This window comes from Phaseolus vulgaris, chromosome 1 (genome assembly GCF_000499845.2).
Source record: "Phaseolus vulgaris cultivar G19833 chromosome 1, P. vulgaris v2.0, whole genome shotgun sequence".
Taxonomy (NCBI): domain Eukaryota; kingdom Viridiplantae; phylum Streptophyta; class Magnoliopsida; order Fabales; family Fabaceae; genus Phaseolus; species Phaseolus vulgaris.
The window spans coordinates 4072534-4086125 of record NC_023759.2 but is presented as its reverse complement, the minus strand read 5'-3'; the positions used below and the strand labels follow the sequence as shown (position 1 = coordinate 4086125).

At 29.2% G+C, this 13592-nt stretch overlaps 2 protein-coding genes across 2 annotated transcripts; both read right to left on the bottom strand.

Annotated features, from left to right (window-relative positions):
- Positions 1–246: 246 nt before the first annotated feature.
- Positions 247–4695, bottom strand: LOC137816691 (uncharacterized). The gene is made up of 6 exons (XM_068619944.1): positions 4368–4695; positions 4219–4275; positions 3952–4105; positions 2806–2903; positions 2070–2135; positions 247–639 (listed from the first exon to the last, which is right to left on the bottom strand). Exons 1-6 carry the CDS (start codon positions 4488–4490, stop codon positions 601–603), a joined length of 537 nt encoding a protein of 178 aa, XP_068476045.1. The 5' UTR covers positions 4491–4695; the 3' UTR covers positions 247–600.
- A 1956-nt stretch (positions 4696–6651) lies between these two features.
- LOC137816690 (uncharacterized transporter C405.03c-like) lies at positions 6652–11697 on the bottom strand. The gene is made up of 8 exons (XM_068619943.1): positions 11267–11697; positions 10132–10491; positions 9173–9387; positions 8618–8688; positions 8421–8519; positions 7981–8098; positions 7378–7513; positions 6652–6899 (listed from the first exon to the last, which is right to left on the bottom strand). The coding sequence occupies exons 1-8, from the start codon at positions 11345–11347 to the stop codon at positions 6828–6830; spliced, it is 1152 nt and encodes a 383-aa protein (XP_068476044.1). The 5' UTR covers positions 11348–11697; the 3' UTR covers positions 6652–6827.
- Positions 11698–13592: the final 1895 nt, after the last annotated feature.

The window sequence follows — 13592 nt, the reverse complement described above, 5'->3', positions numbered from 1 at the left end:
GTAATTGGTACAAAAACATTTTTTTTTATCTTATCAAAAAGTTCATTTCATTTTTTTTATCATATTTATAGAGAAACTGATTTAAATAGATTCCAAGTACATTTACAAATCACCAACTAACATAACGACATACTGCATAATTTCAGAAACCTGCAGCATCAAGCAGGCTAATTAGTTAGAAGGGCAGACAATAAAGTATAGATATACAACCTATATATGCAAGTTGGTGAAAGGTGAATCAGCATAAGAATATAAAAGAAATCATTAACTAATGCTTCGCAAATATAAGGGAGAGGAGATTCTTATACATCATTTTCCTTATATCCAACCTGATGAAAGAGATGTAGAAAATTATAATGAGCAAATATTTGAATCCTAAATAAAAATAGAAAACTGTTTTTGATTATTTGGAACACCCCCGGTCTACTACTACAAACTCTTTCCAACTTTGACGCATTGATAATAAATTTTAAAATTGGAAACAAGTCATGCCTCACGTGGTCCATCATAACCATTAGAATTTTCTGTTAAGCCTGAATCTGTATCAATGTTTACTTAAAATGCCTCCAAGACAAGCTGGGCATGAAAAGAACTCCGACATCAACCCAAATTTACACCCCCGCCTGAAAACTCCACCTCCTGAAGATAAAAAAAAATGTAAGGATATGAACATATAAAGCAAGGGAACTAAACATAATTATGAAAATGACAACCAATCATCAGATCTTTAAATTGACAGCAAGTAGAAGTTATAAACGCTTTCTTCTTTTTCTGATAAAGCAGTTATAGAATTATTTTCAAAATCAACCTTCACAGTATCTTGTTTACATTACAACGAAAATCTAAACATTATGTTTGTGTTTTGATTAGAATCTAACAGCAACTCACAAAACCTTACTATTTTTCTTTTAACTTTGTATAGCTATGGTTCTTCTATATTTACTATGATATATATCAATACCATAGAATGACTTGCAAGCATTCTTTAACACCTGAGACCAGTTTCACTTCAATAAAGGTAAAATGATTAAATTTGAATTATCAATGAACATGCAATTTCAAGTGTACAGTTACCTAACATAAACCATTGCCTTTTTTTTTTCCCTTTTATGGTTTTAAAAGAATTGCTGCTCAAACTCTAACAATAGGAAGATCGGGAATTAAATTTGAGACCTAAGTGTAAAAAAAATACGAGGACAAGAGTAATTCCAGCTCATTGAATTGAAAAGTAGGAAATGGACTATATTTACAGTTAGGAAAAATCAAGAACCAGTCGCAATAACAGTTGTATTGTAAGCAGCAGTGCTAAAATAAAAATGATAGATTATTGATTTCATCATGGGAAGAATATGAAAATAAACCAAGAAAAGAGTTTACAATAAATGTGGATTAATAGAATAAAATCCCCATAGCCCACTTGAAATGCAGGTTGTCAATAATAAACCCTTTGATAAGGAATTCATCATTAAAAGCCTCTTCATAATGTTGAAATTCATTATTTATCCACATAATTTAAGAACATTGTACACCAATTTCACAAGATGATATAATGACAAGATGATGAATATTTATCAAATTAAATTGAGACTTCTAAAGCATGTAGCTGCAACCTGGGAGAATAAAACAGCAAAGTTTTGAATTAATCTATTTCCCCAACTGAATAGTCAAGAAGAGATGCTAGAATATGCTTGGGGTTTTTGTTATAATAATAAGATGGAGCCAGCAAAATAATGTGTCTAGCTTTTAACTACTGTTTGAAAAGAGATCAAATATTACAAAGCCTAGAACAAATATCATGCAAAATGTGTAAGTTTTTGAAAGGATTAGTGACTAAACAGGTCATGGAAGATGGTACCACTATGCTACCATGTTGAGAAGAGAGAAAAATCATATCTCCCTATTTAATGCAATCATATCATATCTCCCTATTTAATGCAATCAAATCATATCTCCCCATTTAATGCAATCAAATCATATCTCCCTATTTAATGCAATCAAATCATATATCCCTATTTAATGCAATCATATCATATCTCAAACATAAGTAACATTAAAAACAGAAATCAAACCTGAGCAGGTGGCAAGGATGAGACCCAGTCTGATGTGTGCGTAGGAAGAAGCCCCAATGCATTGAGCTGCACAACAGGACAATCACATGATTTTTTTAAAAGATAAACACATAAAATCAAGTTATCAAACTTGAGAGTCTAGATAAACTTGTTCAATCCTAGTAAACTCAAATAATTCTTCAAAAGTGTTAATAAAAAACAGATTCTATTACCAAAATGCAATTCAATAGCATATCCATGTCAATATGAAACATTAAAACTCCATAAAAAGCACACGTAAGTAACAAAGTAAAAACAAAACTCAACATGTGATCAACATTATATTATATTCAGGCATTTACATTTTTGCTGTAGTATTACAAATCAGAATAAAAATAATAATGAACACATAAAATTAGCTTCATATACCACATGTATATTACAGAACAAAAACAATTTAATCCAAGTATCAAACAAAATCACCCAAAGCTATACATTTTGAGGCCAAAACCACACATAAATCTAGGTTTGCAAACTTGCTTGTAGAACAGTGTTTACCAAATTGGTTACAGTTTGCCTGAACATGATATATAAACAAAGGAGCTTACAAGCAATTTAACTTGTTTTTGTCAAGAGATCATAAACGCAAACAATGTAAGAGTTTGACAACAACAACAACGACATGTACGTTTAATTAAAATTGAAATACAAGTATCATGATGACAATCATGAGGCACAACATGACTAGATATATTACCTTCCAAACACCGAGTGCCAAGCCGCCCAAATTAAGGGCTATAAATAACAACTTAGGTCCAAGAAGCTCCACCTTATTGTCTTTGTAGGGCTCAAAAACTGCAAAAACCAATAGAATGCATTAACAAACCCAGACCAAACAGAAGTTCTCCAGTAGATGTTTCATTTCATGAGGTTCAAGCCAACAAAAGAACTAGTAAACCTAAAGACCAAAAACACATTCACCAATACAACATCTTGTGTCAAGGTAATAAGAACAAAGGAAGTTAAACGTATCAGCCATTCCAGGAGAGAATGAATTGCAACAGATACTAAAAAACACCTCTCTCCATACCCTTGAAGGCTCAAACACCAGAGAACAACTTACGAACCAAGTCTGAAAATAAGGGGAATACGCAGAAGAAAGAACACCACAGTACAAGTTAACCAATCACTAGGTTTCAAAGCTTTTAATTTTATTTTTTTCTTTTCCAACTTCTCTTAGGAAGCTCTCAATTATGCCTTTATTGGTTTAGGGGATTTAGAGGAGAATTAATTTTGAAATTGGTGGAATCCACCCACTATATTATTTTTCACCTATTTCCACGCATCCCTCCTCGTCTCTTCTCTATTTCTCTTCAACATATAATATTAAATTCTATTTTATTTCTCACATATTTTCACTCATTCTTTTTATTTCATCCACCCTATTTATCTTCTCTATACCGAATGGGACCTAAGGGTGCACTGGAGAAACTTATTTGCAATTTATTCGAGCTTTTCTTATGCTATAAGCACTTATATAACTATTTGTAAAACCTTCTAAAAAAAGCTGATAGTACGTGGTTAATTAGTTTTAGATTATTTCAAAAGCCCTTCAGGAAAACTTATAAAAACAACTTACAACCTAATCTTTTCTACTTGTTGATTATAGAAACAACTAGTACATATGCCATAAGAGCTAACATAATAAACACTTATCCGAGAAGCACTTAATTATGTTGTTTACCCAGACATACCAACAAAATAATAGATCTCTAAACACACACTTACACATCACAGATAAATGAATTCGTCATTAAAATATAAAGAGAGTACCATACGTCCAAGATTAACCATTCAATTGAAAAAACATAAACTAAAACGAGATGAGAAGGTGAAAGCATACTCTTTCCGACACTCTGCAAGGCACTAATGGGTTGCCAAAGAGCAGAGAAAGTAATCCCAATGCTGAACAAGTGGACTGTGCTACCAGCCATCCACATCATGAACCCCATCATCAGCAAATTCTTAAAAGGGGCTTGTGCTACCTCCCAAGCTTTCTGTTCATAACAATAACAAAAATCATAAAAAACCAATACCAAATAATACTTCCTCAATTAACAAATCAATTACCATAAGTTCAAAAACAATTAAAACAAAAAAGAAGAAAAACCTGAGATTTCCAATTGGATTCAGCGTCCTTCTTCTGGCGACTGAGCGTTGAATCGTCCTGCACGGTTGAATTTCAATTTCAACTTAAATAAAAAATAATTTGAAAAGATGAAAGAAATTGAAAGGATTTGAGCGTGCGTGGGAAGGAACCTGGTCGAGAGAAGCGCGAGAGAAACCGGGAGGATCGGGAATATCGCGAGAAGTGGAATTGTCTGATAAGTCAACGGCCCACCTTCGTCCTCCCGATCCCATCACTCCCTTTCCCTTCTCCATCGATTCTCTCTGCTTGCGAGTGCGCCTGCACTGAACGAAACGGCGTCGTTAAGGAGCGGTGTGTCTCTCTCTGGATCGCGTTCAGTGCTGGGTGAGTCAGGGCAACGCAGATGTGAGGTTTCAGAAGTTTCTCTGTGCTCGTTTTGCTTTTCTTAAAACGACGTGGTTTTGACTAGTAGTAGTAAAAAGAATAACTAAAGGACCATATACTAAACCAGAAAGTGATATATATAAAGATATTTTCTAATGTTTTTTTTATTTTTATTTTTCTAAGATTTATTAAAAGGTATGTAATTTTGTCTCTTCTGTTAAATTAATATAAATATTAATTTTACATAAATAAATTAACTGATGATAATGTGTCACACTCAATGTTATGCAGACATGTATTCAAACACAAATGCTATGAAAAATATCTAATTAAAATTATAGAGACCAAACTAGATTTAAATTCAATTATATATCTTAATTTATAATATAGTATAATATTTAAATTTATGATAGATATCAATTATCCAAATAGATTCAAATTGATTTTAATTTTTTTTGTAATTCAGTAAAATTCAATTCAGTTCAATCTAATATAATCTCTTATTGGTGTTGGGTGAGTTATGTATCTTGAATTCAAAATTCATTTCAATTCAACGGAAATTATTAAATAATAATAATATAAATACAAGTTAATTTGTTTTATTATTTTATTAACTAAATATGTTTTTTTAATACTGAATTAATTAATTCCTTAAATATTAAATAATATAGTCTAGTTTTTAGAAGAAGAAAAATAACAAAAATAATTTCTTTTTAAAATTTCATATTTTAGAAAAAAAAAAAATTAAAACATGTGATCCAACTAAAGATAATACACTAGGTTAGTTTGGATATAATAAAAATATATAAAAGTTCGACTTAACTCAACTCATCCCAAAAAACATTTAATTGAATTTAACGAAGAACTAACACATCTTAACTTATATACACACCTATAAAATATGAATAGATGTAATGTTATTGATAATTACTTGTGAAAATGTCAAAAGATATCAAAAGATAATTGAATGATATGCAAAATATATAGATTAAAAATGATTGACAATTAAGAAGAAAAATATCTATAAGAATAAGTAAATTGTTATTTTTTACACATTTTATTTTCTAATTTATCCTTTTAACTTTGTAATCTATAATCTATAGTTATAATCTATGAAAAATATGGATATGTTTATTTAAACTCTTTTTAAAATATTTTCTTTAATAAAAATTCACTTATTATAATTTGTAATACATTTGGATAAATTTGTTTAAAAATTAGATGTAGGAAAATAATAGTTTTATTATTTTTTTAGAAGTTTTTGGAGTTGATATGTGTTAGAGGAGAGATCATTTAAAAAAACACCTCTGTTTATTGAATAAAATTATTATAAAAAATAGAGTTTTTAGATATTATGGTGGGAAGCATGTATTTATTCTTAATTCAAAGTGTAATATGTGTTTTTTTTAGGTTTGATTTGTAATGAACAACTTACATATCTTTGAGCATTCTCAACTCATTCTTCTTGTTATGTATATTCTCAACTTACATATCTTTGACAATTGTAATGTAACTGTAGTGGTTTGTGTAAACAAAGAGTACCTATGCCTGTATAAAAGGGAGACATGTAGGTAGTAAGATAGTTTAAGTACCATTGTGATCCCAATCTAAGAAAATGTAAATACGTAGTTTACGACTTTAAAGTTTTGTTAAACAGGTTAATGTAGTCGTTTTGATATATAAAAAATACAATACAAAAATAGCTTTAGGATGATGTTTTAAAATTTAAAATTCAATTCAATTACTAACTAGTTATTTATCTAGATGTTAGTGAATAAGCAAAGTCTCACATTTGAAAAATGGTACTAAATCATTCTCTTATACAATATCTCAAATTTAAATATAAGTATTTAATGAAGGTTTGACATTTGAATATACATAGTACTAAATGATTCTCTTAAATAATATCCAATTCAAAAAAAAATTGTACTAAATGATTCTCTTAAATAATATTTTTATGGATGAAAAAATGCAATTAAATGGCCGACCCTATTAAATAAAATTTCAGAGAAAAAAAATATGGAGGAGAAACTCTACTAAAAAATTCTACAAATGGGATCTTGAAGCTTAACTCACAAAGCTAGTTTATCAAAGCATTTTTCTTTTCAATCTCATTGAATGTTGTTATATATTCAACTTTATTGTTTATGAACCAAAGTCAAATCACCATTTCACACAGTTTTTGCTTCGTGACTGTACTTAAATTCTTGCTTGTTTAAGATACAGAACCTCTGCTTCTTAGAACTTCAACTACTCAACTCTTTATCACTTCTTGAAATCTTATCTGAAAGATTTGCCAGTGTAAATCCTGCAAAAACCTGTTTCCAATACAACCAAAGAATCAATTCTAAATATAGAACACACCAAAGAAATTAGTTTATGAGCTTAATTTTTATAAAAACATGGCTTTGCATCATTAACTGATAAGAAACTTATTACAGAGGGACCATACACTGAGACTGCATACACTGTGAACTTAATTTTTTAGTGTAATTTTTATGTGTTGTCATCTAATACAAATCATTAGTAAACATAATTTCTACAATAACTATTATAACAGTTAATACATCATGAATTCTGATTGGATAAATGAACAAGAGTATAAAAAACATTTACCTGTACTATAAATATGTAATATAACAGAAATATACTTACTGTCATATTATATCAAATGAATAGGAATATGATAACATCACAAAATGGATGATTTTGAGTCAATAATTATATTATAAATGGAGTATTATAATTAAATTCTACTGTTATTAAAGAGTTGATGGTGAAAAGGAGAAATCAAACCTGAATGCATCCAAGAATGTACATTATAGAGTACTTGCGACCATGTATAACCATGTCAGCTATCATGGCAATAGGAATTGTCAAGGACATGCCCAATGTAGCTACCAATGGAGTTGTCCAAACTATAGAAAGTGCCCTGTTACAATATTATTGGAGTTGTTACATGAAATAGAATCAATATTCTGTAATAACTGTTATCATATAATTATACTATGTGACAGAAGAAGTATTATATAATTTAGATGTAGATATATGTGATGTGACAGTTCTAATATGTTTTAACATTTTGGTATTTGTCAAATGTTCATTATTCACCTCTAGAAAATGTTAACTTATAAACTATTATGTGCCACAATATAATTACAAAATTGTTCCATCTCTTCAGGTGGAATATACATTTCAGTACAAAATATATATTTTTTCTGTTATAATCTGGTGCAGGTTTCAACATGTCAGTACATTTTCTTTTATATCAGTACTTTTTCTTTTCCGTTATAATCTGATGCAAGATTTTCAACATGTCAGCACTTATACCTATATAATCTGTTAAACAAGATTTTTCACTATAGGGCTTCTTCACTGGACAGATGATGTTCAACTTACCATAAAAAATCTGAAATCACGCTTGAGAAAATGCTGTTTGCTATAACAATTTCCCAAGTTGAGATTGAACTTGGAAATTTGAAATAGGTTTCAATTCCCACAGCATTTAATGGCCATGCTGCATGGAAAGTTGCAAGAACATCATCAGTTAAGAAGTTTGACAAAGAAAAAGAGACAGAAATTTGTCCTTTTCTAAGTTTAAGAAAACATTCCTTATTTTATCTTTTATATCTTTCACATGATCTTTTTAATTAGTCTACACACATTCATTTATGATAAAGAAATAAAAAAAGATAAAACAAAAGATATTTAGTACATTTAAGTCATCCTACCCTCAAATTATTTTGACCAATAGGGAAAAATCAGTGTTGTAAAAGTGCATTACATTAATGAAATTTGTAATCCCTGTTGTGTAAAATTCTCAAAAAAGAAATCCATACCTAGCCACCAAAAGCCAAGAAAACTGTAGATACCAATGCAGCCAAAAAGGTTTTCCATGTCTACCATGTCTCCTGATCCAGCAGAGTTCTTGAGAACCACTGCAATTAATTGAACAATGATATTCAAGTCAAAATTTGAACTTAGAAACAGATATTATGATCATGAGATAGAATCCATTGCAATTGATTATTCATACCTGTGAATAAGCCATAACATACTGCTGAAAGTAAGCCAAAAACGTCCCCAATGATAGAATGCTTTTGAGTACTTGGTAAGAAGAACAGTTTCCAATTTCAGAAATTGAAAGAATAAAGGCAAAGAGAATATAAATGGAAACACATTTATTTAAGGCAACCTGATATTAACTAACATCAACTAATAAAAAGGGAAGCATACATGAAAATTGCTAAATTTTTTAAGACAAAACTCATATCAACTACTTTTTTTCCCATTATCTCTGCCTGACAACAACTTGAATCTTTTAACATATTAGCTAAGATGGACAAAGATGGAGGCTGTACTCAATCACTGAATAAAAAAGATTACTTAATGAAGATTAAAAAAAATTGCAATATTGTGATTTACTGTGCATATTAACAAAATTTAAGGCTAAAACTCCACACAGAAACTGAAAATGATTTTCCTTCTGGAATTAGGTACTGTGCACCCTAATGAAGTGGACTAAAGGATTGCAGGGTTGAAGTACTTGATGAAAGAGATTTTGCACCTTAACATGAAACTTTGAACTTACTTAGAGATGCCGATAAGCTCATCTGCTACCCAAGTTTTTCCAATAGTTGTCATGACGACTCCAGCCATGCTGATTAAAACAGCTGCTATTTTGGTCATATTTACTGAGTCCTGGCCAAGAAGGGCTCCAAAGAAAAGGGTAAAGAGACCTGACATGGAATTCAGAACCGTTGTACTAGCAACACTAGTATTTGCAAGTGCCATGTTTGAAAAATACTGCATGTTATCAATCAAGTATAGGGAACATAATGAGTGGAACATCTTCAAAACTCATGATCATGTATGAATATCAGAAGAATCTTTTCTTTGTACTTAATTTACTTTTGGAGGGTAGATGGGTGAGGCAGGGAGGAAAATATGTTAAAAGCATTAAGAAACATTATCTAGATGTCATATTGGAACATTTATTCACCAATCTCTGTGCAAATCTTTTGGGAACACAAAACAAGAGGAAAACATGGTTATGTTTTTTGTAATCATAATGAAAAGAAGAAAAACTACTAGATTTTTTTTTCAAAAGAAACAAGTTCTTAAGGTTTTTCAGTGTCATCTTTTTTATAAATTTATTCATTCTTACTCTGTTTATCCAAGTTCATACTACTCTCTTTACCCATCCTTTCAACCAGGATCAGAAATTAAACTTTCAGCTTTCTAACCCATACAAAACTATTAACTACCATGCCTAAGAGATCAGTTTGAAAATCTACCAAAAGATCAAATATTTCTCAATTATTTTTAACCCCATGTTTCCAAAGTTTATAATATTCAATCATTTTTTTAGTGGTTTTTTACAACATTAAATCACTCCTGTAACAAGCAATACATCCAATCTAGACTTTCTGGTAGTGGTAACATAGATATTGACTAAGCTATACAGTGTTGATCCAACTGCATTGTGCCTATTTGTATTCTCAGTTATCCACAAAAGTAGAAAAGGAAAACTAAATGAGAAATTATTACCTCTTGTGCAAACCATATTGGAGTGAGGTACAACCCACACTTAGCAATTTTCCATGAACTACTTTCATTACTCTGTGCAATCAAGGGAGTTTCATCTTTCTCTTTCTTGACCAAAGACGTCCCTTCTTCTCTTTCTCTGATGTCATTGTCATCTATCAAACTACTTTTCAGACCAGTTTCTGGTCTTTGGAGAATCCCATCTGTTCTAACTGATATATAGTCCCCTTGAATTTTTCTAAAAAAAATGTTCAGCAATCTACAAATCCAATTTTTTAAAACAGAAATGGGAAAATAGATAGCCATCACTGATACTCCAAAGTAAGTGAGTGCAAAAGGCTGTTTGTACTCTTCAAAAATCCTCTGCAATAAAGTATCGTAATAAGCTTATTATAACAGTATAACAAGTCTTACTGCATAATCAAATTATTTCAGATGTTAAAGTGCGCTCATTTGTCACATAAATTTCTCTTTTTCTTTTCTTTACTATGCTTTGTTGCTCCATCTTGAAGTTGATCCTTCCCCAAAAACCTTATCAATGTTCTAAAAATAATACATGTAATAACAGTTCCTTATACTTCATCCCATCACAAACAGAAATGTTGTTAATTCATTATATGAAAGTCAGATAAATGACCATTTCTGATTGACTGAGGGTTGAACCGTTTGCACTTATGCTAATGCACAAGGCTTAACAACTCCAGAGAATAAACTTTCAGCTGGTTGTTTGGGTCATTTTAACTGAATCCACATCAATAAGAAAATTATTTTTTGGAAAGAAACATGCTATATTGATATTAAAAGCCAGTTACAACTGATATCATTCATTTAAGAAAAACAGTAAATTGGTCATCATGTTTAAGCTATTCAAACAAAATACAACCTTGTTTTGTGTCTCAAATTCACAATTATTCAAATAAGATAGGTGTGTGATGGAACAACTTGCAGTTTCAATAGGTTACAGATTCAGATTTTGTTTTCCACTCTGAGAAACCACACAAAAGAATAACATCTTTAAAACACAACAAAAAACAAATGAAATGGAGTTTAACACAAACAACATAGCAGACCAACAAGGAAGGATAAAAATACAAAAAAGAAAAGAAAAGAACAGAAAGAGGAAAAATATAATTCAAACCTGAGTTATTTCTGCACAACTAACCCATATTAAGACAAAAGCTCCAATAAGTCCCAACCCAGCATGGTACCTCCAACCCATTACAGAACTTTGTTTCAAGTCTCTTATTCTATGTGTGAATATATACAAACTGAGATTCACCCTACTTTTGCTAGAAAGTCAGCATTATCTTCTATGGCAATAGTAAAGACAAGAAATTATGCAGGTTATTCTAGTATATATATTTTAGATGCTAATTTATCAAATGTAACCTGGTTTTTGAAATCTTTATACTTAAAAGATATGTAAAAGAGTGGCACAAGAAATAAATTATTATATGATGTGGTTGATGTTAAGTCTATGGTCCAATGTTCAGGTTACAGTAACTTAAAAACTCAGACTTAATGATAAATAAAGACTAGTACACATTCAATAGTATCTTAACTAATTGTAACTTAAAACTCGATTTGTGTGTGAAATAAATATCAGTCAGAGAGATCTTACATAAACAATAATATATTTTTCTTGCAAGGGTCACGTGAGGGTGCTAACAAATAAAATTCTAGACCAAACTCACGTGTTAAAGGTTACAACTTTTTTTGTGTTTTAACGTTATCTTAAGCTTCTTACAGGTGCCATTGCAAAATTTCAGTTCTTAGCTATCGTGTCAGTGTACGTTTCAACACGAGTGCATGACTCATGATATATGAACCAAAAGAATATTCACTTTCAAACAATCAATTCTAGAATATATCCTTAAATATACTACTCTACTACCGTTTGCATTACATAGGATACATGAGAATTGTCAATGTTTTGAACTGTTTACCTCAGTCTTAGAAGAAAATGTAGCTCTCAGATATTGACATGCATGCAACAAAAGCAATTTCTTCTTTGATTTTCAGTTCATATCATGTTAGTGTAGGTAACATATATAACACTAGTAACATTCTTTATGCATTGATGAGATTTCAAGTGGAATGTAACTGGTTCACTGCTAAAAGTACAATTATGAAGAAGTGTCAAATCTTGGGTCATGAAATTAATGCAAAAGAAAATTGTGTAACCATTATGATCAAAGTACAAAAAGAATGTAGGAGTAATATTTAAAAATTTTAGGTTTAGTTTGAAAAAAAAATTTGATGATTCTGTGAGAAGAAATTGTTTAAGGTTACTTTGTTAAGATAAAATTATAAGTTAAAATAGATGGTACATATATAATAATTTATCCACAAAAATATATACTGAGAGTACATTTAATTTTAATTTTAAATTCTTATACTCATTTATAAAGACAAATTATTTAATTATAAAATAGAATAAAATATAACATCCTTTTAGGTAGACATTACTATTTCATTATGATAAATTAATGATTCAAATATCTTAAACTATAGTACTAAAATAATATAACAGTGACATGGTTAAAATACATTATGTAATATAAAAATTAATTTAAATAAAAAATTTATCAATATCAACGTCTTGAAATATCATCCTATAATCTAAAATTGTATAATCATAAAATGATATATTTATAAATAATATATTAGTTAAAATAAACAATATAACATAAAAAAATATCTAAGTAAAATATTAATAAGATAAGATAATTTTATCTTCTATAAATCTTGTGTAATATAAGGGTAAAAATAAGAAACATATGAAAAAAAATATTAAAAAACGTAACATAATGTGTAATAAATGAATAAAGAAAAAAATATAATGAATTTTATCTTATGGGATAAATGAACCAAAAGGAGAGTTAATAAATATTAAAAAAATAAAAATAAATATAGAGGGTTAAAAATATTGTTTATCATCTTAGAAAGCATTATATGTTATTAAACTTAAACATAATTAATTACGAGTGATTTCATACTCTATTTATATATATATATATATATATATTAACATTAACATAATATATAATTTTTAAAATATATACTAAAAATCATTTTATTATTATTGTTTTATTTTTATTTTTTTTCCTAAAAGTAGCACACATAATTACAATAATATATAGATATAGTTTAATAATTAGATTGTAAAGAAGCACATTACATGAATACTGCTTAAGTTAAAATAGTGATTCGTGTAGTGCGTTCACGTACACTATGTGTGATCCCTTGTCTGAAAAAAAAAGGTACTAGATTTGTATGGTAATAATATGTAGAAAAAAACTATGTACCCGATTTCAAAATATTTTATATATGAAATATATTTTATTATAATAATTTTGTTTTAATATTTTCAAAATTACATTTTTATTACACCTGATGAGTTTATCACTAATGATAAAATTTAATTAAGTTACATAAATATAAGATTAACATATACATAGAAT

Bases quoted from the DNA above. Each gene is read 5' to 3' on its own strand.
- LOC137816691 (XM_068619944.1), bottom strand. From the start codon at position 4,490: ATGGAGAAGGGAAAGGGAGTGATGGGATCGGGAGGACGAAGGTGGGCC. The intron at 4,276-4,367 runs GTTCCTTCCCAC...TCAACCGTGCAG, and splicing joins CTCGCGCTTCTCTCGACCAG to GACGATTCAACGCTCAGTCG. The intron at 2,136-2,805 runs GTAATATATCTA...CCTGTTGTGCAG, and splicing joins TGGCACTCGGTGTTTGGAAG to CTCAATGCATTGGGGCTTCT.
- LOC137816690 (XM_068619943.1), bottom strand. From the start codon at position 11,347: ATGGGTTGGAGGTACCATGCTGGGTTGGGACTTATTGGAGCTTTTGTC. The intron at 8,689-9,172 runs GTAAGTTCAAAG...CTTCTTACCAAG, and splicing joins GAGCTTATCGGCATCTCTAA to TACTCAAAAGCATTCTATCA. The intron at 8,520-8,617 runs GTATGAATAATC...AATTAATTGCAG, and splicing joins ATGTTATGGCTTATTCACAG to TGGTTCTCAAGAACTCTGCT.